Source organism: Malania oleifera, chromosome 2, assembly GCF_029873635.1.
Source record: "Malania oleifera isolate guangnan ecotype guangnan chromosome 2, ASM2987363v1, whole genome shotgun sequence".
In the NCBI taxonomy this organism is placed as follows: Eukaryota; Viridiplantae; Streptophyta; class Magnoliopsida; order Santalales; family Ximeniaceae; genus Malania; species Malania oleifera.
Window position 1 is genome coordinate 123,698,317 of NC_080418.1, and position 25,394 is coordinate 123,723,710.

The window sequence follows — 25,394 nt, forward strand, 5'->3', positions numbered from 1 at the left end:
GGGTTTAATAAATTTCTAGTTGAAGTTTGAAGCTGTAACACAGTAAGAAGAGAATAAAGTGGAGTGGAAACATGAGTTTAAAGCTGTGCAGTGAAATTTGAGAGACGTTCAGTAGCTATATACTTCGGTGTAAATGAATGTATGAGGGGAGGGGGGGGCCTCTAAAATCACAAAATTAGGCACTTTCCTGCAGCAATTCATTATTTCTTTCGTACTAGATGAAGTCATGAAGCCTAGGAAAACCAAAGGTAACAGTGAAAATGGATGAACATTTTCCAGCAAAAAACTAGAACTCTAAGACCAAGGCTGGCCTACAAAGCACAGTTTGTAAGCAAACTTTAATTAAACTTCAGACACTGGAAGTCGGATAATCTTATTGATGCATGTAGACAATTTAATGAACTAAAAAATCACAAGAAAATGCAAGGTATTCTAAGGTTTTGAAAAATTGAACTGAAAATGGAAAACATGGATTGAAGGACTTTGGTATGCAAATATGCAAATGCACAAGCTTGTTTCTACAATGACAGTAACACATTGTTTGGACATGGGCCATTCAAACAAAGTTCAATAAACAATTGACAAGCTTAATATGCTGTTACTGCCAGATGACAATGTCGGAAAACAAAAAAAAAGTGTAAACAAGACAGAAAACATGGATAGATATACTATAGAGATTTTTTTTATATAGCAAAAGAAGAGATTTAATAAATAGTTGAAGCAATTACAAAAAGAAGAATAAGACATCTCCTGAAAAAATTCTGGAACAAACCAGAGGGAAAAAAACAAAAAACAACAGGGGGTGCGGGGGAAGAATAATCAAGCCAACATATTCCTCCAATCCCGTGGAAATCTGGAAAGCTTACTCCCATCAATACAAATTATACTATGGAGATAGTCCCACATCATTTAACTTGGAGCTTTCAAAAGTAAAAATTTTAAAAGTTATACAGATACTAGAGTTGTATTGTAGTTTTTTTTCCTTCTCATTTTTGTATCCTTTCACTTGTTGAAATATGCCTTCTTCTACTTGCTGTCTTTGTTTCTTTTCATGTGATTCATTTTTCTTTCTAATAAACTTCTATTTACCAATACACACACACACACACATTGTTGACAGCTACAATCCATGATTATTTAATTATTTATCAACATGGAAACTGTTAATGGTTATTTAGCCGTTTAGCATTATTATTATGTGTTAGAGTTTGGTTAGTAATAGGTGTGAGTTAATAAGGGTATTATGGTCATTCCAATTGTGCTCGACATATATTATAAATAGAGGGAGAGACCTACCATTGAGATTAGGTCTTCCATTTTACCCAATTATTCAACATGGTATTAGAGCATGATTCTGAAACCTAAACCCTAATTGTTACCACCACCATCAAAACCAAAGCCTAAAACCCAAAATCCGCTGCATATCTACCATCATAGAAGAATTTCCAGCAATACTATAACTCTATAAAACAGCCAGCAACAGCAGAAAGGCAGACCAGTTGCTAGAATTTTCAAGGCGACACTGCCAGTATGAGAACATGCAAATCTACAACAGATTTTGCAAAAACAACACCATAGTCACTCACAGACACTGCTGATCTGCAAACCACAGAAATCCCATCTCCAGGCAGTGTCCCATGCATCCTCACGCTCTGGTCAAAGGCTGCCAGGGCCAACCCCACACACCAGCACGTGAAGCTACTTTCAAGCATGGCTTTGACCTGAAATCATCCAGCAGTGATCCAATCCCTATATTAACATGATAATGGAGTTTTTCATGATATTATTTTGCCTAAGATCTCACCTTTTTAAATTGCTCATGCGCAGCACCTAAGGAATGGTTGTTTGAGGCTTCATGAAGCTCTTTATCAATGGCTATTGAATTTATTGGGTCTGAAACAGTGGGATTTTCTGTGTTTTTTTTAATTTAATGTCCTAATTCTTTCCACATATCAAAATATCAAGCTGTTGGACATGTGTTTTGCTCAAAGATCCAGTCTTTTTTGTGACCATGCACTCGTGATAATTCGTTAGTTGTTGTTCGGTATTAGTAACAGTCATTGGTGACTTTCTTGGATCAGTGGCAGTGCTCATAAGCTGTTTTTGTGAAGCTGTGGCAGTGTTATATAAGTTTGTTGGTGATTTGCCCATGGTAGTTTCTGTGGTTCACCTCTCCAAGTGTTCTAGTGATGTGTGTTGCTTTCTTGGGGCTGCGTCTGAGTTGCTTGGTGCTGTGGCAGCCTTGTGCTGATTTATTTGTGACTTGTTCATAGTAGGTCACCTTGTTTGTGGTTGTTCCAATTGTTCCGGAAAATCTTATAATCATTGGCCTGAGTTTGTGAATGTTGGAAGGGAGTTTGCAAATCCCAAAAGTATGATTCCTTTGTTAGTCACTTGTTTGAGTGAACCGCATACTGTGACTCTATCAAAGAAGGAATATTCAAGGTTTCTACAGTACCAATCCTCTCAATAAGCATGTTATCACCTTGTGTATTTTGCCCAAGAAGGTAATCCTATAGTCTCTATGCCATTTGGCATCCTTCCTACTAGTCCTTGGGTTATTGATTTTGTTTTCTGAGTACCCTAAAAATCTACCTTAAGTTACCCTTGCCGATGGCTCCACTATTGCTGTTAAAAGCATAGGAACAGAAAATCCTACTTCTATCTCTCTTTCTTCTACTTTATACATTCCTAAATCTCCTTTCAAACTCGTGTCAGTAAGCTTACAAAGTCACTAAATTGCTTTGTCACATTCTTTACTGAATTTGTGGTTATTCAGGATCTAAAGACGAGAAAGACAATTGGCACAAGACGTAAGGCTTCTGGACTTTACTACTTTGAGTTGCCTTCTCCACCCATTGCCTGCATAGTCGCAGCTACACCACTTCAAATCCATTGTCGCCTTGGTCATCCGTCCTTGGACAAGTTGAAGTAGCTAGTTCCTACATTGAGTTCTATGTCTAATCTTGAGTGTGAGTCTTTTCAATTGGACAAGCATCACCATGTTCCATTTTCTTCTCAAGTTGACAAATGGGTGGTTAGTCCTTTCATGCTAGTCTATTCCAACATTTGGGGTCCTATTTGTGTCACATCAAAGTTGGGGTTCGGTACTTTGTTACATTTTTTTATGACTATTCTAGGATGACTTGGTTATACTTAATGAAAGATCATTCCAAGTTGTTTGATATTTTTTGTGCCTTTTGTTCCCAAATAAAGACTCAATTGGGTATGCCAGTCAGGATACTTCGTAATAATAATGCTAAAGAGTACTTCGGTACCCAATTCAATACTTATATGACTAACTCTAGTATAATCCATCAATCCTCTTGTGCCCGCACTCCAAAATAAAATGGGGTAACAGAGTCACTTGTACCCTATTGTATCAAATGAACATCCCCAAAGTTTTCTGGAGCGATATTGTGCTCACAACTTCCTCCCTCATCAATAAAATGCCATCCTCTGTCCTTAGCGGTAAAATAGCATATTCAGTTATCTTCCCTAAGGTTCCTTTGTTCTCCCTTCCTCCTTGTATATTCGATTGTGTCCTTCATCTATCAATTAACTTCAAGAATGAATAAGTTGGATCCTCATGCTATCAAATGTATTTTTCTAGGCTATTCCTATATTCAAAAAGGATATCGATGTTATAGTCCAACTTTACATTGATTCTGTCTCTGCTGATATCACTTTCTTTGAATCTACACCATACTACCTTGACTCCTTGAGTTCTGTTGACCTTGATGAGTCCCTTCCTCTGCCTTGCCTTCTAGATCCAAACTTAGTATCTGTGCCTAATCCTCCTACATCTGCATCCATTTTGAGTCCTTCTCGTCGTTTGGATCATCCCAATTTGCAGGTACACACACGACAATTCAAGGGGGAAATGCCTTCTCCAGATTCTACTAATGTGCCTCTAGTTCCCTCATCAGATGATCTTATTTCCCATGATGTTGATCCTCCTGTAGCTTCTTGAAAAGGTAAACGCACTTGTACTCAACATCCGATCTCTAACTGTGTTTGTTATGATTTCTTGTCACCTTCTTATTACCGTTTTGTAAGTACTCTTATCTTCTATTGCTATTCCAAAATCTAATTCTGAAGCCCTACCCAATTCTTGGTGGAGTATAGCAATGGTTGAAGCGATGCGTGTACTACATGATAATGATACTTGAGATTTGGTACCTCTTCCTCCTGATAAGCCTGTTGTTGGTTGTCACTAGGTGTACACTATGAAAGTCAATCCTGATGGTTTTATGACTCATTTGAAGGCCCGCCTTGTTGCTAAGGGGTATACTCAAGTGTATGGTTTGAATTATTCAAACACAATCTCTCTGGTCGCTAAACTTGCCTCAGTATGTTTGTTCATTTCGTTAGCGACCACTTGTCATTGTCCTCTACATCAGTTAGACGTGAAGAATGCTTTCCTACATGGTGATCTTCATAAGGAGGTATATATGAAGCAACCACCTGGTTTTGTTGCTCGGGGAGAGTCAGGCTCAGTATGTTGACTTAAGAAATCATTGTATGGATTAAAACAATCTCCAAGACCATGGTTTCACCGTTTTGGTGTTGTAGTACTTGAGTTTGGCCTCCATCAGTGTGCAATAAATCATTTTGTATTTTATCATCATACTCCATCTGGTAGGATTTTGCTTATTGTGTATGTGGATGACATTGTGATCACTAGTGATGATTATCGAGGCATCCAAGACCTAAAGCTTTTTGTACAAAGTTTCAGAACAAGAACTTGGGACCATTGAAGTACTTCTTGGGTATAGAAGTATCGAGATCTCATACGGGAACTATCTTGTTAGAGGAAGTATGTTCTTGATCTTTTGGATGAGACGGGGCTGTTGGGATCCAAACTTGTTGATACACCAATAGATCCCAATAGTAAGTTAGTGCCAGATATAGGTGATTTGTGGTACCAAAGACTTGTTGGAAAGTTGAATTATCTCACGGTCACTCGACTAGATATATCCTTCGCAACAAGTGTTGTGAGTCAATTTCTTGATTCCCCGAGAACAAGTCAGTGGGATGCAGTATTTCACATTTTGAGATATCTCAAAGGTGTACCAGGGAGAGGTCTCTTATATCAAGATCAGCGTCACACTCACATTTAGGATATACAAACGCAGATTGGGTTGGGTCACCTTTCAATCGAAGATCCACAACCAGGTATTGTATCTTTGTCGATGGTAATTTGGTGTCTTGGAAAAGTAAGAAACAAATTGTGGTGGCCAGGTCGAGTGCTGAGTTAGAATATAGGGTAATGGCGCACATTACATGAGAACTTGCTTGGCTAAAGAACATGTTGAAAGAACTAGGTTTCCCACATTCTCAGCCTATGGAGTTGATGTGTGATAATCAAGTTGATATTCATATTGCCTCTAACTCTGTCTTCCATGAGCGGACAAAGCAAATTGAAGTTGATAGCCAATATATTCAAGAGAAACTTGTACAAAAGCTCATTACAACCACCCATGTGAAGTCTGAGTTTCAGCTTCCTGATTTGTTCACTAAAGCCTTGGGAGGTGCTCGCGTGAAATTCATTTGTAACAAGCTAACAGCATATGATATATATGCCCCAGCTTGAGGGGGAATGTTAATGGTTATTTAGTCATTTTGCATTATTATTATGTGTTTAGAGTTTGGTTAGTAATAAGTGTGAGTTAGTGACGGTATTATGGTCATTCCAATTGTACTTGACATGTATTATAAACAGAGGGAGAGACCTACCATTGAGTTTAGGTCTTCCATTTTACCCAATTATTCAACAGAAACAATTTGGCAAACTGAATATGCTCCCTAATCTATAATTCCAAAAGTCCTAATTTTCTCTAAGAAAAAATTATTAGAATCAATTAAATCATCAAAAATAGATCATATTATCATAACAATGCCAAGAAAGTCCGTATCAATCTAAATATTAGCACAAGCACAAGGAAAATTTAAGAATTTATACAAAGCAAACAAGTAGAACAGAATTATGTGGTGCTGTGCAACATAAGTAGACCAGGTTTAGCAAGTGCTGGCGTCCTAGGTGGGAAATTAAATACGATTCTCAAACCCTGTGAACTAGAATGTGCTAGCATGTACAGCTACGAATCTGTGTGTGTGCACTAGCACTAATAAATAGAACACTTACGCAATGTCCCCAGCTGTTGAAGGTGAACCATACTCATCAAAAAGGCGCATGAGATCCCCAAATTGCCCATGTAAGTCGCCAAAAATCTTCACAGGAGCCTTAATCTGTAGAACACTTGGTTCACATGAAAATATGCGCTCAGCATTGTCACAAAGATCAGCTATCTCATTGCAGTCTAAGAAAAATTGCCGACGAACTGGAGGCTTCCAGCCACGAGGCTTCAAAAGATGTGCTATCACCTATCAAGAAAACAGCCAGTTCCTTTAAAACCAGATAGAACAACCAAATAGGGGCAAAGAAATAGTTGAAGAATTATAGCACAACAAATTAATCCATGGTCAAACTATAGAAATCCTTCAATTGCAGTTGACTCGAGCCTCATAAGTGCCACATTCTCCTTAAATCATACATAATCATGTCTGGGTTCCTCACTATCTTGATGCAAATTCTCAGGTGCTACTTAAAAGTAACATATATATCTCAACCTCAATTAAGCTCTTTTTACACACAGCCATCATTCACTCTTGTTATAGCAGAAACTAATTATTATCATAGTAAACCTCAAAATACATTTACTAGATCACATGCCTAAGAATTTACTATTCTCGATTAAACAGAGGTGAAATTACGAAGTAATTTTACAGATTTTTCGCAATTGTTATGTAAAGGTACTGAATGCAATCAACACTTGCTCTACTCATGTATAAACAAGCCTCATTGCACATAATAAATGTAATTTAGATAACTTATCTGCATCTTGTCAATTGGTGCCACCTCTAACTTTTTAAGCAAAGAACGCAAGGAGCGACACAAAATGCTGTTACCATTTGGTGTTGCATGCATGTCCACATATGCCAGGAGGAAAATTAATTATAGTTATGTATATGTCCTATAAGTAATTTTACAGGAAAAAGGATGCAGAAATCACAAGAGTAATCTCTATTTTTTAATTTAAGCAAAGCCTTTACAGCTTGAACTGTTTTTGTTATTGTTTTATAATTATCAAATATTTGTTAAAAGGGCATAAAGATGTTACCAAACCCAAGTTACAAGTCAAGAAGGCTTCGCCCATGAGAGAGAATGACAAAAAATTGGATTAAAATGCCTAGATTTCCAATCAAAACAGGTATTCATAAACACATTTTTTAATGCTCTATAAAGTTCTTTTACTTCAATCAAAAGCTCTTCTTCTTTTTTTCCCTCCCTCCAAATGCACCATAAAATAGAAAGAGAGGCCAAAACCCACAACCTCCGGACATCCTGGCATGTCTGAAAGCAGCATCTAAAAAGAACGGATACTGTGTGGCATCACCCAATAGACAACAAACTCCAAATTTCATTGACAGAATAGCAAGCAGCAGAATATAGCTCGTACTTTCCCCATCCTCTTTAACATCTGCTCACGTGCACAGCCCTTCATTATGGTAAGTTCTAACCCATTAGGCTAGCTTCCCTGGAGGCCTCCCAAGGCTCCAAGCAAAAGAAACCATTTGGAAACTTTTTTCCTTCCACACATTTTATAGAGCCCCCAACTGCAAGTCAACTCTACTATGGTAAGAGTCTTCTCAGCAATTCTTATTCCTCAGCAAACTCCCAATCCTGAATATGCTTCCAAACAAAGTGATGGAGACGAGTCTTTGAAGCTGTATTATCACACCAAACTTCTAATCAGAACCTAAGCCAGTCATCATTCCCTACCACAATTCGAATGAATTCAGCAAAGATCTTGGCAATTATGATACTTCAAAGACTGACCCCATAGGAAAACTTGACACCTTTTGCCATCCATCCATTCCCAACCCCCCCCCCCCCCCTCTCCCTTCAGCAGAACCTGGTTGTATTAGCTCCCATTAACGTTTGTCCAGTAGAAGGTCTCCATCTTCCATTGCAACTCTCTGCAACTACTTACCACAAGACCTGATGGGAAGGCTGCAAATGCCTTACTTAGCCCCAACAATCCTGATTTACAACTTGGACTAATTGACACAAGAAAAAAGCATCTTAGACAATTGACCACCATCTTTTCAAGTGGGGTTCTCCCCTTAGTTCAATTCGATGAGATCAAGATAATGCCTAAAATAAGCATAATTCTTCAATCTATATAGTTCTTGCAAAAAACTTGATGATAAAAAGGAATGCAAAATCAGGAGTGTGTGCCTATTTCTAGTGTCAAGCACTAGTTCACAATATCAGCATATTTGCCACGTGTACAAAAAGACCACATGGCAATACCTAGATAAATATGCATCCTAACAAAATCAATCCAACCTTAGCATTATTACTCGCATGATTCTGTTGTACTATTCCATCACTCTGCAATCTGCATTGTACAAAGATGAATCTACCGACAATCCCACAATCGTGATGCCTAACTATGTTATATGCATGAAATAAGAACCTTCATATCATAGTTACCTGGAACATGGCACAGTCTGGGTTACGGTACAGGTGCACAGACAGCATATGCCACCTACCTTGTTATGTGGTATGTTGGGTGTAAGCTTAGTTGGGCCCCTATTTTAGATTGTGGTTCATTTTGAGATTATATACTAGGATCTGCTCACTAAATTTTTTAGGTGGGAAGATTTCTCTAAATAAATATAATAAAACTGCTTAGTTCTCTACTTTAATTTCATTTATAACTATATTTGAGATTATATTTTTTTGTTAATCTCATTGCTTTTTTCCTTCTATTTATCCAATTTTAATGGAATATTTATTGAGAGATCATGCATGCACTCTTCATAAATCAGATTGCATGCCATTGCATTCCGAGACATGAAAAGAACCATGAATGAGAGAAATGATCGAGGATCATGGTTCAAGGGCGAGCATAGTGATCCCAGAACTATAATCCATACCTTTTTGGGCACGCTATTGATGGACATTTGCCGATCTAATAGCTTCCTTGCTGCAGTTGCACTTTCTGGGGTCCCATAGCTGACCCGACGGCCTTCATTTTCAAACTGGTCAATTGAAAGCTGCCTGACCATGCCGCCTAAAGCTCCCCCAGTTTCTGCAGCTACTACGACCTAAAATTATACATAACATCAGCTACGCAATCATAAATAGACAATATATGAGTGCTCTCACAGAAAAATTGACTCAGCAATATTAAAGCCAGGAAAAAATATGATACTAACAGCCCTGTGATGCAACCGAACTCCAGCTGAAGCAATGTTATTTGACCCAGAAGAATCAGGTATTTTAATTAAAGATGATATTTGTTTCCCACTTGGGGTAGCCTCAGCCCCACGATCTCTGTCTGGCAGTTCAACTTCTCCATTAACTTGTCGTGCTTTGGCAGCAGCCAATGTAGCAGTAATAGCCTCGGCTTCTGCTGCTGAGGCTTCAACCAAGTACTCGACACCTTTGCTCAGTCTTCTGCAGAACAATACACATTGAGTTAATATTTGAAAGAATCAGGAAGCTAGTAAATTACACCATTCAATGATTTACATCCAAAGAAATTTGCTAGGCCACACTTCACCTAAAAGCTTAAGGTTGCATTTGGTTCACGGAATGTCCATGCCTAGGAACATGATGGTTATAATAAAAAAATTTGATAGTTTACACCAAATAAATGTGTTCTTACTACAAAGCAAATAACAAAATAAAAATTTGAAAGAATACATAACAAGGAATAGACAAGGAATAACTATTCTGAAATTTCACCATGGCAATGTCTATTCCTTTCCTCTTCCATATGGATGGAATGACGTAAACTTTTTCATGACTTCTAATTATTATATCCCTATAATATTTTCATCAAATTTTATTCCATATATGCTATTCCAAGAAAAAAGCTATTCTGCAAACTAAGCATGCAAGTAGTAAGGTGGTGGGACACCAGTGTATATTGAACTCGTACAAGGGGATTTAATTCCTTTTATATTTTCCTATAAACTCCTCATGTGTGGCCCCTCATTTGGGTTGGCCCAACAGTGAATTTTATATTAAACTTGTACTAAAATGGGATTTTAATTCCTTTTATATTTTTCCCTTAAACTCCTCATGGGTGGCCCCTCATTAGGGTTGGCCAAACAGTGGATTTATAGTAAACTAGTATTAAAATGGGATTTAATTCCTTCTATATATTCCCTTAACCTCCTCATGTGTGGCCCCACATTTGGGTTGGCCCAACAGTGGATTTCTTAAATCTGGCTTTAAGGGTTATTAAGAAACTGCTTTACCTAAAAGCTTAAGTTGTTAGGCATATTGAATTCCTTTTATATATTCCCTTAAACTCCTCATGTGTGGCCCCTCATTTGGTTTGGCCCAACAGTGGTTTTCTTACATCTGGCTTTAAGGGTTGTTAAGAAACTGCTTTACCTAAAAGCTTAAGTTGTTAGGTATAGGTGGTGACCAACAATGTGTGTCAAGCTATCCTACACCCCCTCTCTTGCGCACCCCTCTAGCATGTGAAGAGGCAAACAGGTGAAATTTCAATAGGTGAAATTTCAACAGGTGCACAATCGCAAACTGAACATAACACATCATAATATAATGAGGAAAAACACGCACATAACAGGACTTGAACTCAGGATCCTCTGGAACAAAATTTCTGATACCATGTTAAGTAACCACTTAAAACTAAAAGCTTACGCTGTTAGGTCATGGGCAAACAATGTATACCAAGCTATCCAACAGAAGTATAGCAATTTGAACACAAGATCCCTTGCTCTGATACCATGTTAAATCACCACTCTATCTAAAATCTTAGTTGTTAGGTGGTGGGTTAGCAATGTATATAAAATCTATCCAACATAAATAAGTATACAAATAAAATAGCTAGCTTACCGGGATCCCTGGAGCATGGCATTTTCGGTACTTATATCAGTATACATATCACCATTTATAGGAGGAGCAACAGGATTTCCCAACACAACCGCACCATCAGAAACTGCATCAGGAATTGACTGTCTTGTTCTTTCATCTACAAATGCATATCGTCCAGGTAATCTCCCTGATTGCACATTAGCTGCAGCAGCTGCAGCCGCTGCATGTGAAGCTGCACTAGTCGTCTCAGCAGCAGCCAAGTCTTCAGCCACAAGTAAGTCATCAAGCAAGACCCCTGTAAAGAAAACACAAAACATTAAGATACCAAAATACCAAATATATCAGCTGGCATACAAGCCAGGACATAAGAAATAGATAGCATTCTTAACCTTTATATTTATACAGAACTAAACCTTAAACTTGTAAACTTCAAAGATGCAACTAATACTTTCTTGAGAAACAAACCATAAAAATGACTTCAATAGTCAAATAGAATTTGCACGTGTAAAAAACCAAGCTAGCCCAATGCCTAACCACTACCTATCATTGCTGTCTTGTGCCCTTTTCATCTTGTATTATCATACTAACAAAGTCAAAACAATGTAGCATTTACCTTCAAAGTCAGGTTGTAACTTTTTATATCTCTACAAATCTAGTGACATTGAGCCTCCTCCAGCAGATTGGCATTTCCTTGTGTTAATTTGGAAATTTCATAAATTCTATATTAGTTAGGTGAATTGCGTTGCACTCACTTAAACTGCTGGTCAACAGGAAAGGCTCACCCCAGCTTTCCTGCATGATTAAATTACTGTCTAATTCATTCAATGCATAAATAAATCAAATGCCCCTTCTCCATCTAGACCTTTGTTTACTAGTTACTTTCCTCTGGTTTGCACATGCATTTTCTTTTCAAGATACCTATTGGTTCACTAGCATTATTGGTAGTAGTGCACCAAGCTAGTGGCGCATGAACACACTGTGGGTAAACATTGACCAATGACACAAAGGCATGAACTCAAGGCTCTAGAAAGATGAAATCAAAATTCTGCTAAAAGACACATAGCCAACAGGAGAGGAAAGAGAGAGGTGAAGAAGAAACAGTTAAGTAAAAATTTCGTGATATAAATCTCGCAACATGTTGCTCAAGTATAAAACTAAACTCCAAAGTATTTTGTTCGCACATTGTGCTCAGTTGACTTCTATGGATTCAAAAAAACAAAACAAAAAAATAAAAGACAAAAAACAACAATTTTGTTATGGACACTTGCATAACCATGAACATTAATCTATATCTAATATTATATCTAAAAGCACACATACACACATACAAGTGTTTTATACTTTTAAATGGATTATTTACTCAAATATTACAACACTCTATATTGATCTATGTTATTATATATAAAGCACGGATAGGAGTATTTCACACTTCCTAAGCGGACAAAAATACCATTAGTTAGGAGAGGACAACAGATCATGAAAGAAAAAAGAAAGGGGGGAAAACGAGGAAAAAAAGAAGAAATTAAAAAAATCTAAAAATTAGCATGCTCTAATTAGGAAAACCCCTCTCTAAACCCTTCTCTTCATAATTGTAGAAGCCTCGCCAATACGCACCGACTTCTATTTGCTTTTCTCTTAGCCCCATCAATAACCAAACTTAATTCCCTCCATGATCCCCCAGCCACAAACCCATTTCATCCAGAAGTTTTCGATTCCCTACATCCTGCGCACTAACCTCCTTCATGGGAGCTGGTAATAATTCATCCCATTGATTGGTCACAGCCAAATAATCTAAAGCCCAAACCCCCCCTCCTCAAAAATAGTAATATTTTCCAAATCTTCTTATGGAGAAGGAGACAGAAAATATCCCCAAGTGCATCTTAAGAGTCAGAAACATAAACCCATGAATCTCATCTGACAAAAGCCACTATCACAAGTGAATTGCTACCAAACTCACTGCCCTCATCTGAGATATCCACCACCCCGCTCCCCCCCCCCCCCCCCCCCCCCAAAAAAAAAAAACTTCCCCTCCTGAAAATGATTTCCGCCTTTATCAGAATCAGACTTAGACCAATGCATTTCCAAGCTTCTTGCACAATTGTTCGGATTGAATGTGATTAAGGCCTTGAATTTTAAATTGTGTTGTGTTGAATTTTGACCAATTCCAAATGCAAGAGCTTAATTCTGTGTTTGCGAATACATGGCAAATATGACATGTTCTTGAAAAATACCATCTTTGGCAGGCTTTGAGTTGGCCCCAAATGATTTACACTACGCCATCAGCACAGGCAATTAAATTACTAGACAACAAATTATCTTATTCTAATTATAATACTTGCGGTGTTTTGGCAATATGAAATTCTTAATTTTAATTATAATACTAAGATATTCAGCATGACTGCTTCGCCCTTTTAGCTTCTCTTTTTTTTTTTTTTGTTATTAGCTACCTTCTGTTTTTCATTTTCATTTGTTCTCTATAGAAACTCTTCCCCTAGTTCCTTCTTACTTATTGAAATTCTTCTTTCTTTCAGTAAAAAATTACAATTTGCTATGGGGTCATTTGGTATCACTGTAAAAAATATGAGAAACAAAAACCAAAAAACAAAACCAAAAACTAAAAACTAGAAACTAGTAACCTGTTTGGTTAACATTTATAAAATTAATACAAATTAAAAACTTAATTAAAAAAATTCTCATTTTCATCTTTAAATCAAAATATTACTAAAAAAATGATTAAAATAATAAAATTACAAATAATACACATTAAAAAATTACTATAATAAAAATAAAATTTATTGCAATTATTTTATAATTGTTCTACTTTCAAAATTCTACTTTAATATAAAAATTTTATTAGACATGACAATTGAAAATTAGTAAAATTATTTTGTAATTGGCTTTATTATTATTTTTTGAAATTTATGTATATTTTTATTTTAATTATATTTAAATTCATATGATCATTTAATTTTGATTTTAATTTAAAAGTGTGTAAAATGATTATTTTAATCCAAAAAAACTATTTTTGGATATTAACATTTCTGGCAACAGGTTGCCAAAACAACTAAAAACCATAAAATCTGGTTTTAAGTTTTTTGGCAAAGAGCTGAAAACCAGCAACAAACAGAAAACTGACAATAGAAACAAACACGATTTTATAATCTGTTCTTTCACTATGGAGAAACTGAAATAGAAAACACAAAAAAAAAAAAAGCAATGATACCAAATAGGCCTTACAAATTGCATTGTTCTGCCATAGTAGACTGCTAAAATACAATGTCTTAGTTCAAGTTGTGATATTTCAAATATTCCAACCCCTAGCCATATTCGATTAAACCTTCATCTCCTCTGTTAGCACCTTTAACTCACATCAACTCAAAATCTTCAATTAGATGTCCACAATGATCTCACAAGAAGTCCAGCTTGTCTAAATTATCATCCATCTCATCATTAAATAAGGCTATTCCCCAAGTTTCCAAATGCCACTGTTGTTTTTCCACAGAAAATTTTCATCCATTATTGGGCAAATTAGGCCCAAGGACAAAAATTCTTGTAACAGCAGATTTACCTCTGACATAGACCATTTCACGCTTAGCCACAGAAAAATTTTGTTATAAAACATTAGGACGAGACAAAAAGCAGAGTAAAATTCTTTTTAAATAATAAAACCAGTTCTTGGACCCTCACCAACTGGCTTAAGCTTTTAGGTTTATCAGTTCTTTGATATGGTATCAACGCATTATCAACCCAAAGATTTAGAGTTTAAATCCTAGCATCCAACACCCTATTCTCACTTTCAAAATTTACCATAAGGTAAGTGGTAGGCTTGTGGGTTGTCCATGTTTTCAAGCCAAACAAGCTTGAGCATGAGGAAGTGTTAGATTTATTCTTCAGCCCTCACTAACCACCAAAGCCTTTAGGTTGGGTCGTTCTTCAATAATCAAGGACGGCATATGCATCAACTCTCAATTATGCAATACAGATATCAACCTCACAAAACTGCAAATATTTACAAATATTTTATAGTAATTCAAGCAGTTTGATGGGGGCTTAACATGGAACCATGATACATTATAATCAGATTACTCTGTCATTGGGAGTTGGGACTCAGACTAATTTATAAGACTAATAGGTGTAGCCAGCTTCATATCTGAAATTAAAATCAAAAAGCAACAGATGAATTCTACAAACATTAGCTTCAACTCTTACCACCACGTAGACCACCATATATAAAGATCAAGTCACCAACTGCAGCAGCTGCATGCCTGCACCGTCTTGTCAACTCAACTGCAGCATCTCCACCAGCAGCATCAGCACTGTATCTGCCTGTCCTAGGACTAGTTACAACAGACTTAGTGTCGCACCAAACTCCTGCTGCAGTATCCAACACTATGAGCAGGAGAAAGGAGATCTGTAAGATTTCTGTGGGATTTAAACTAATTAAATAAAAAGATAATTAATCCATGAGAAGCAACAACAATTCACATATTTTGTATAAATTTTACTTGACTTCCAGATTTACATGAATGATAATGTAAAGCCAACAACTATATAAATAGTTGAATAAAAGCCTTAGAAAGAAAGGCTACTAATATTTTAAAAAGAAAAGGGAAAAAGGTCAATCTTTTAAATTTGTTAGAGAAAAAAAAAAGTGAAAATCCATGAGAAGCAACAGCAATTACTCAAATATTTCAATAAAATTTTAATCAATTTCCAGATTCAAATGCAAACTGAAAAAACAACTAAGATCTTAAATTTCCATGAAATCGTTGAAATTCCCTCTTTCCACCACCCTAAAAATCAAATTGGCATTCAATTTGTGTCTTAAATTTTTTTTTCTCGTTAAAATTTTCAGAAATCATCCAAAAGATTTACTGAAATCAAAATCTTAGAAAAATTTGAAAATGAAGTCTTAGTAAAACTTTTCGTAAATTTGACTATGGGAAAAAATTTTCACAAAATTGTAATTTGATATTCAAAACCAAAATTGAAAATTCTCTCTTAATAAATCTCCATTTTATTGAAAACAAAGACTATAACAAGAAGTATATGAATGACAACTTTCATAGTTTCCAAATTTTATACAAAATTGAACTTAGATATTTGGTACAACATTTATTCAATTTTTAATGACAAAATCATTGCATTTAAACAATAACTAATATTTAACTGATTTCTGAATTTCATATCTATTATTCTGCAGATGTTGAACCTTATACACCACAAACTTGTCATTTTTACGTATTCTATTTACAATATATTAGTACTAATACTGCATTATGTCTAATGACAGTTTTGAAGTATCATTAAAAAAATCATGTATTTTATTAATAATTTCCATTCTTTTTTAAAATAGAAACTGACATTGGCATCAAAATTCCTATAATTTTGAAGCCCTTCAATTTAAGTCAAAATCAAAATTTTGCCATCTTAAAAGTATAATACAGCCTTAAAAAAAACCTACAGACCACCCACCACACCCCCCCCCCCAAAAAAAAAAAATTAGGCCCAAAAAATAAAAATACCAATACTCAATTTTTTTAACAGAATATACATCAATTAATTGCTAAAAAAAGAATTACTAATCTCTCTATTTTTCCCACTTTTCAAAAATTCTCAACTTTTCAGTTTTCATATTCCAAGAAAAAGAAAGTCTTTTAGGTACTTGTGAAAGGCAAAGTACTCCTAACAGAAACAGGCAGCAGCAACAGCAACAACACAAAATATTGGAACAAAAGAGTAAAATTGAGATAAAACTATGTACATTAGCACAGACTGAAATCAAAGAAAAGTGATGTATATTGGATGCAATGTAATTCATTTACACCCAATGAAATTACATTTAATGCCAAAAAAGCACAGCATTAGGACACAAAACAGTGACTCTAGACTCTATCAATAGTAAGACACCCATTGCTCGGGACGCAAACAGCTGTCTCATGAATCATGATTGTCCAAACATTATGAATCGCAGGATAACTTACTCAGAATGCAGGCAGCTGTCTAATGAATCATAATTGATCAACAGCTCTCCTAGCATCCACCTACAACACCCATGTCCTCAGCTGCTAAAGAGCAGTGCCAAATGCAGGTGGTTTATAATTACGTTATTTAAACCTCACCCATATTTCCCAAAAATATCATATAGATGCATCATCACATCCCAAATAGGACACGATCCAATTGATGCCAAATACCTAAAATCATTCTAGCAGTGATTGATTCTTACTAGAAATGTTAGAAATCATTACCTTCACATTAAACTTTACAAAAATTACAACATTTTTGAAACTACATATTTGATGCAGCGCAAGAGCAATCTTCTTCCTATATATATATCAATGTTTAAAAGGCAAAGGCATAAGACAAGACGTTTTAACCTTTATGAGGCGAGGCATAAGCCACAAGGAATTGAAGCATAAGGCTTTTGAGAATTTTATTTTTTGGATAAAAATATGTAAATAAATTGCACATATTTTTGAAATAAAGAAAAAATTTTAAAAATTAAAAAAAAAAAATTAAATCAAATATAATTGATACACTACTTCTTGGCCACTCAAATATACTAACTAGAATTCATTAAGTAAATCACAAAAAGAGAGTTGTAACATTACAAAGTTTGTAACTCCTAATTATTTTGCAAAGGCTGAGGTTCAAGAGTTCTAAAGATCAACTCATATTAGGACCTTTCTTTCATTTAAACACATGGTTAATATTTTAGAACCAAATCTAACTTAAGAGTCACAAACCCAAAATGCATAAGCACCAAATAAAAAGGTTCAAAAGAGAGTTGTAACATTACAAAGTTTGTAACTCCTAATTATTTTGCAAAGGCTGAGGTTCAAGAGTTCTAAAGATCAACTCATATTAGGACCTTTCTTTCATTTAAACACATGGTTAATATTTTAGAACCAAATCTAACTTAAGAGTCACAAACCCAAAATGCATAAGCACCAAATAAAAAGGTTCAAAAGGAGTACCATTTGTACAAGCGAGAAGCCTGAGAGCAATGCATTGGCCTTTTGGGGATTTGGAATTTTAGACTAAGCCTTGAGGCGTTTTGGGCATGCCTCATATTGAGGCAAGCTTTGATTGAGCCCTTTACAACATTGACATTCACACACGCGCGCGTATATATAATAGATTCCATTCTACTGCCACTTGTCACATTTTTCCTGTGATGGGTTTTCTCCTTCCCATTTAAATGTAGAGAAGTCCTCATTCTACAAGCATCTAACATATTTTTTTCTGAGATGGTTCTCTCATGCACGTCTAAATACAGGGGTTCAACTACAAAGGATTATTTTCAACAAAATACAATAGAAAGACTTATTTTCATCAATTTTCAACAAACTTCTTTTCGGAGACTCAACTATAGAAAAAATAAAAAAAATAGTCTCGAAACCCACATTCAAGTGCTTCAATGATTTCCAAAACAAGACATGCATCAATACCACCCTTGAATATTACAAACACAAACACAATAGTGACATCTGTATCCCATGTGTGCACAAGCACGCACACATCATGAACACATGAATATTGAGAGAGAGAGAGAGAGAGAGAGAGAGAGAGCTACAGAATCAGAACATCGTCGCTTGGTTCTCTCATGCACATGCACGCACACATCATGAATTACATATCTCAACAGCTACTTTATTACTTGCTAACTCTAGCAACCATAACAACCATACACAATCAAAAACGATGCACACATAGGATTTAGTATCTACTGTCAAGTGCCTTAATTAAGTACCTGCAACACTTGATGAGTCTTCCACCATGCGTCCGCCACCAAGTGCCCCTCCAGAGACATGGAGACGTGCATTAACAAAAACCTAAAAAACATAATATAAGTAATTCATCTAACAGAAATTCAAACTCAGAAGCTAAGTGAGGAACAAATTCAACAGCTTCTAGGGAAATCAAACCAACCGCTGCATGTTGGTATCTGGGAGATGGAGAGACACCAGGGGCAATTGCCCATTCCCAACGACCATCCCTATGTTTGGCAAGTCCATATGCACTTGCAAGTGGCTACAAGATTGGATGAGAAGCAAACCATGAACAAATGTTGCAAATTAAATAAATAAATCACAGAGACAAAAAATTTGACGAGGGGAAAAAAATTGTTACCATAAATAGAAGAAGGAAATAATTCATTATCAGTAACTAGAAAATGGAAAAAAATAATTTTTAAAAGGCTGAAGAATAAATACAGCAAAGCTATTGCCTCAGTTAATGATCCACATATTAAAACAAATTCTAGATTATAAGACCTAAAAGGAGTTTTAAAAAACAACACTCTGTAAACAGATAGACTGTAGACACACTACAGAAGTCATACTCACAAGATTGAACAATACCCTGCGGGGAATGAAGGTGGGATCAGCAAACTTCCTTATCTTAACGTACTTCCTTTTGTCCATTGTAGATAGCACAAACAGGTAGGAATTCGAGGGCTTTTGAAACAGCAAAAACCAGTTTAGGAGGGGGAAAAAAGAAAATTGATTTTTTAATCTGTTGTTGGTTGCACAAAGATTAATGCTTAGATCATGATCTTCGAGCACCTACTGTTCTTGCTTCTCCCCTTTGGCTCTTTGCGTATTTTAAAAATAAAATTTAAAAATTATTTATATAAAAAAAATAAAAATAAAAAATAAAAAAAGGAGGATCTTTGCTCTTTTAGGAAAAAAAAATTTTTAAAATGGATGGCAAACACTTAAATGATTCCAACAAGAAAATTTATACTAATAGAAAGAGAAGCTAAAACCTGCACCTGTAGCAAAAATTTGCCCGACTACTGCTTGTGGATAAGTTTACATCTGTGTTTGCACAAGTTCATACAAACTAATGACATGACAATACTTCAATATTGATGTTGCTAAGTACCTCCTAGGGGAGTGGAAACCCAGGCATAAGTTTATGATTTGCTTATATTGGTTCAGAAAGAAAGGACACAAACCAATTCAGCCAAGTATCCCTACAAAATCAAACACTCAAAAATCCAAAAGAATTTATAATCAAATCAATCAGCATTCATATCCCACAATTTTCACAGCTCTCAACAACCAAGAAACAATATATATATATTTGGGATGACCTCTTTCAGAAGGGAGGGTAAAAGGGAAGCAAAAAGATGTAAAACAGAATCCACATCCCCCTCCCCCCCCCCCCCCCCAAAAAAAAAAAAAAAACTAACACCCAAAAAATACAAAAGAACAAAATGAAACAGGAACAAGAAAAAAAGAAAAGAAGGAAAATATATTAAGGGCAAATAATCAAACATTTGACACAACAAAGGAAAGCAATAGATCGCTGCAACTAAGCCACCCACAATGCATTATCAAATAATAAAAGGCCAAACATTGTAAAAAAACAAACATAAAAAAGAAAATATATGATAATTCAGCATTAGACATAAAAAGGGCATCTGATAGATCAATGCAAGCTAGCTACCCACAATGCATCAAATAATAAAAGGCTAAACATTGCACAAGTTAGACTTTTATAACCCACCACACTGTTTGCATCCCTCCCTCCACAAAGCAAAAGAAGACCATCAGAGCGTGCACTTGCTGTTGCATACCTATTCAAATATACAAAATTAGAACAGTGCTTAATGTCACAATATTCATAAGCCATAACATCAAGGAATACAAAAAATTAACCCAAAAAAATAAAAAAAAAATGCACTTGTGTATAAACCTAAATAAGTCTTGATGCGGAAAAAGCACAGTACTCGTAGTTCTGTTCAAATGTGATTATGACCACTAGGAAAAGTTCAATGCAATATTCACACAATGAATGTTCTCTGTTGACCTACACAGGTCAGGAGATAACCTGTAGAGCATGAGACTGGTGCTCACAGAAAGGGGTGCAACATTACATAAACCTCTATCTGTCGGTCTGCAATAATTATCACATAAAACCATCCAAAGCAAGCATAACTATAATAGTGCATTTTCAAGAATGCAATATCAATTGACACTTAATTCTAAGCTTCGAGCCATTGAAAAGTCATATTTGCTCTTCTTTCCATTAATTATGTCCAATGGTAATCTACACTACCAAATTCGCCAATAATAAACAACCTTTATTTCTAGACTGTTGACTTCTTTAATATATTATACAAAAAAAGAAGATTCGTTCAAGAGAAAATAAAATAATAAGGGGAGAAGAAGGCATTATCCACTGATAAAGAACTAACAAAAGGGAGGAATAATCACCCTCGGAAAATTAAAAAAAATAAAAATAAAAGAATACATAAAAGCAATCCTCCAATCCCACTGCACATGTCCCAAAGAATGTTCTCAAAAGAATAAAAAAAAAAAATTGCCCAAAAAAGTTAGCTAGAAACATTATTCTATTCCAAAGCAAAAGGATTATTATTAATTCTCGAAAATCCTATCATTTCTTTCTATCCACAGCACCGAAAGAAATTGAAAACTAGAACATCACCATAACATCCTCTTTTTTCTTCCCTTACCCCAAACTCATTAATTCAATCCTCAAAAAGCTTCCACATTTGCAATGCCACCCAGACTTCACCAAAAGCACCAAAAAAATTACTCAATAGCAGCCTAGAAACCTCACAAAGAAGAAAGAGTTGAGAGGTATTCTCCTGCAAACACTTGCACACGATACATATGTCTAGAACACATGCGTCATAAGGTTTCCTCCCCTACAAGAAGTTACCATTAAGTCTGTAAAGGACCAAAGTCCAGGTGAAGCCTTAACTTTACGAGGAACCTTTGCTTCCATGTAATGCATCCAAAAAGATTCACAAGAAAAGGGGCCAGAAATTCACTTGCCCTCAGATGAAAGGTGCTAGGAGCAAGAACTGCTCCATTTCCTTATCATTGAGATTTCTAAACAAATGAAAATCCCAAAAAACAGTACCCTGTCCAAAGACTAGAAAAAATAAAGTGATAAAACGAGGACATTATGAAGTTTATTTCATCAATATCTGTACAACATTAAAAACATTATGTTTCCCAAAAATACCAAACCATTCAAGTTTGTCTATATTTTATAATGGGCCTAGGCCATGATTTTTTTCTTTTGGATGAAAGAAGTACTATTAAGACAGATGAAATAGTATGAGAAATAAAGGTTAAGGAATCCACCTACTGCAAACAAAACATAAAGAGAAAAGAATATAAACAACAACAAGCCCTAAGATCCACTAGGTGAGGTCGGCCACGTGAATCCCCTTTTCTGCCAATTCACCCAATCAAGAGTGTTTTCCTCAATTAGATTAAGGGCTATTAAATCTTTCCTCACTACCTCATTCCAAGTTATTTTAAGCGTAGCCCTCCCCCTTTTCATGCCAGACACAATAATTAAGTCACTTCTCCTTACAAGTGTTCTACTCTGTGTACATCACAAATTGTATTTCTCTAAACAAACAAACAGCAGAGCACTAAAGAGAACCCAACAAAAGAAACCCTCATCCCCCCACCCCTCAGCTCCAAACAAGACTGAAGCAGAAAAAGTCCCTACAAGCCTATCAACTCTACAACCCACCCTAGTGTGCCATGTAATAAATACATCCAGAAGTGCTCGATGACAGAAACTCCTAATCTTTGTACCTAGACTCCCAAATACTCCTAAACAAAACCCATCCAATCCACCCTCTCTAACAAAACAACATCAGGAGAAGCTTTCAAAATGATTTGTCAAACCTTGTAGCATTTTGTAGTATCACCAAGACCCCAAACAGACCAGCTTCAGATCATCATTCTAAAGAGTCAAAGAGCAATCACTCACTCCCTCTACTCCCACTTCTTTCCCTATAATTAATAGTATTAGCCCACTTCTGCAATTACCTCTCCATTTTCTTCTTCATAGCCTCCTTCATCCAAAGGACCAAAATTAATGAAACTCTGACAGAGGTGGATCCACTTTGTTATGAAGTCGAACAGGAGTAGGAAGAATACCAGTAAGATCAATGTCATTCAATAAAGCACCTGCAAACTCACTTTGAGATATGCAGTTTACAGCATAGTGAGGAGAGGAAAAAGAATGGTTGGAGAGTGAGGATCAAGATTGAGATTAAATAGACTTGCATTGGAATTAACTGCTCCCAGCCACTGCAGGATACATCACCTGATATGCAACATCCCAGGGAGACCATAAAGAAGAACCATTTAAAGCCTTGTCTGCGACACATGGTGCATTTCCACTACCTGCCCCTCTGCGGCCTCCTTTTCACCTCCCATCACCAGAATCTTAGAAATCTCTAAATCAACTAGAAATGCCATTGACAACACAAGAACAACATCATGCCCTCTTAACTCATCCAAAAGCAATTCACCATTATCCTTAGAAACAATGTTAAATTCCAAATGCAGCAAAGCATCCTCAAATTCTGAACATTCCTCTGAATCCATCAAGTTATGAAATGTGTTTTTTCCCCGACAGGAGCCATGCCCAAAGCCTGCTTCAAATTCACAAAGAAGTCCTTCACAACCAACATCTTGCCCAGAAAGTGAAACTTTTTCCACCGCCCAAAGCTTCAATTCACCAGCTGATACAATCTATAAAATAAACAACCAGATAATCCTCCTTTATCTGCTCAACAAGCTTCAGATGGGATGATAAATAATCTGCCCACCCCCCCCCCCCCCATCATTAGTTGCTGGGTTGAAGAATCAACTGCATCAGTCACATCTACTCTTTTACAGATCAAAGCCTTGTGGGCCCATGTGAATTAGCTTTAGAGCCCATGCCATTGTTCCCTTATTGTCACCACTATTAGTGAAGAAGAATCAGAAGATGGACCAAACTAGTAAATCCATGTGGCCTAAAAGAAGTTAAGACATGGGTTTCTGTCATATTATTAAACACAAGTACATCCTCCTTCAAACAAACAGGCCCACTAATATTCCCCATATCTTGCCCAACAGTTTTGTTATCCTCAACCTTCAATAGTAGCCCATTTTTTAAACTATAAAATTAGGACAGTTTCATGCCAAAAATCATGCCCAGAATACATACATTTGCTCCACTGAACCTGATGTCAAACCCACATCGGCAACCCACAATTGGAAGAATTCCATTGCCAATTAGGACTATCTTCATTTTATGCAAATACTTCGCTTGAGAAGACGAAGATAGTCTCTGGAAACTTGACCACCTCCCTTAACCCCCTCCACAGAATTATCCTTGATTAACTTCAACGAACTCAGTGGAACTACAATGGCTACATTAAGGTCCCAAATCCCAAACTGGCGCCACACCTGCAACCCTGTGCTAGTCTTCCAAATAGCACCCTTATCACCATTCACCAGAGTCCAATATTTTGCAAAAAAATCACCACCCTGATGCATTCTCTCCATCTGGACTACAAAAAAACTGATCTTTCCCTGCCCCACAAATTTTATCTGCTGAAATACGTCACCCAAGGTCATTCATCACAAACCTCAGAAGAATGAAATAACCAGAAACCATAAGGAACTTCATCCAATGAGACTACCCTTTTACAGAACAAGACACCCTCATATTCTCCAAAAGCCAACAACCAGCCCAATGAAAGGAGATATTTTCCCAGCATATTCTGTGATGTAAAGCAATAGATCTTTACAATATCTAACATCTCCAATATGAAAACCTTTTCTATCAACCAGAACTATCCTGCGGAAGTAATCATTAGCATTGATCCCTCACAATCACAGCAAGAAACAAAAGTACAGATTCCATTCATGGATGAGATACTCCACTGTCTACTAAAATTTTGACTATATTGGAATTTGGAGTACTTACTGTCACTTAGGAGCTACCCCAAGTATAATATTGCATTTGACACAATATCCTTATTTTTCAAGCTTGCAAACAAAGATACACTGATATAGGCTCACCTCAGTAACATATTTTACTTTAGAAAATACCATTACTTCTTTAATTTACTTAAATAAAAAAAAAGTACTTTTACATAAGCCAACTAGACGAAACGATGCATTATTATCAGCTTCTGATCTCTCCAAATAAAATAGATCATAATATAGCATAATTTTTATAATTAACAGTTATCAAACAGATAAAAAGGCCTGTGGGGGTTTTGGTTGGAAGTAAATGCTCATAGTTTTACAAGGAAGAGGACGTCTTTGATTATGCTTTGGGAAGACCGAAGAACTCCAGCATGCCACACAGATGATTCAAGAATTCCTGAACTCCAATACAGCAGCAGCGCAACCAGAAGATTGAAGACCTCTTGCAGCAAATCGATGAGGATGTCGATAACTTGGGTAAGGGGGGATGTTAGAGGGTGACAATGTAATGGGTTAACAAGGGGGAGGCAATGACCGTGTAATTCTCCAGTGATTTGTATTGTTCAATAAATTGTTTCTGTCAATGCTTGTACTGTTGCCTTCTTGATTGAAAAAAGCAAGTAGACACTATTTTCATTGTGTTTTACTATGTATGATTGTGGTATACTTTACTAATCTATGGATGCCTTATTAAA

General features: G+C 36.1%; 1 protein-coding gene across 1 annotated transcript in view; it reads right to left on the reverse strand.

Moving 5' to 3' along the window:
• Positions 1 to 25,394, reverse strand: part of LOC131148977 (serine/threonine-protein phosphatase BSL3) — a 41,536-nt gene that overhangs the window by 8,763 nt on the left and 7,379 nt on the right. Inside the window, exons 7-14 of the mRNA XM_058098973.1 lie at positions 20,447 to 20,516; positions 18,863 to 18,964; positions 18,684 to 18,765; positions 15,137 to 15,316; positions 10,949 to 11,222; positions 9,292 to 9,532; positions 9,010 to 9,180; positions 6,149 to 6,387 (exon numbers count right to left, since the gene is read on the reverse strand). Of these exons, the coding sequence (XP_057954956.1) occupies positions 6,149 to 6,387; positions 9,010 to 9,180; positions 9,292 to 9,532; positions 10,949 to 11,222; positions 15,137 to 15,316; positions 18,684 to 18,765; positions 18,863 to 18,964; positions 20,447 to 20,516 (1,359 nt within the window). The remainder of the gene's footprint in view (positions 1 to 6,148; positions 6,388 to 9,009; positions 9,181 to 9,291; positions 9,533 to 10,948; positions 11,223 to 15,136; positions 15,317 to 18,683; positions 18,766 to 18,862; positions 18,965 to 20,446; positions 20,517 to 25,394) is intronic.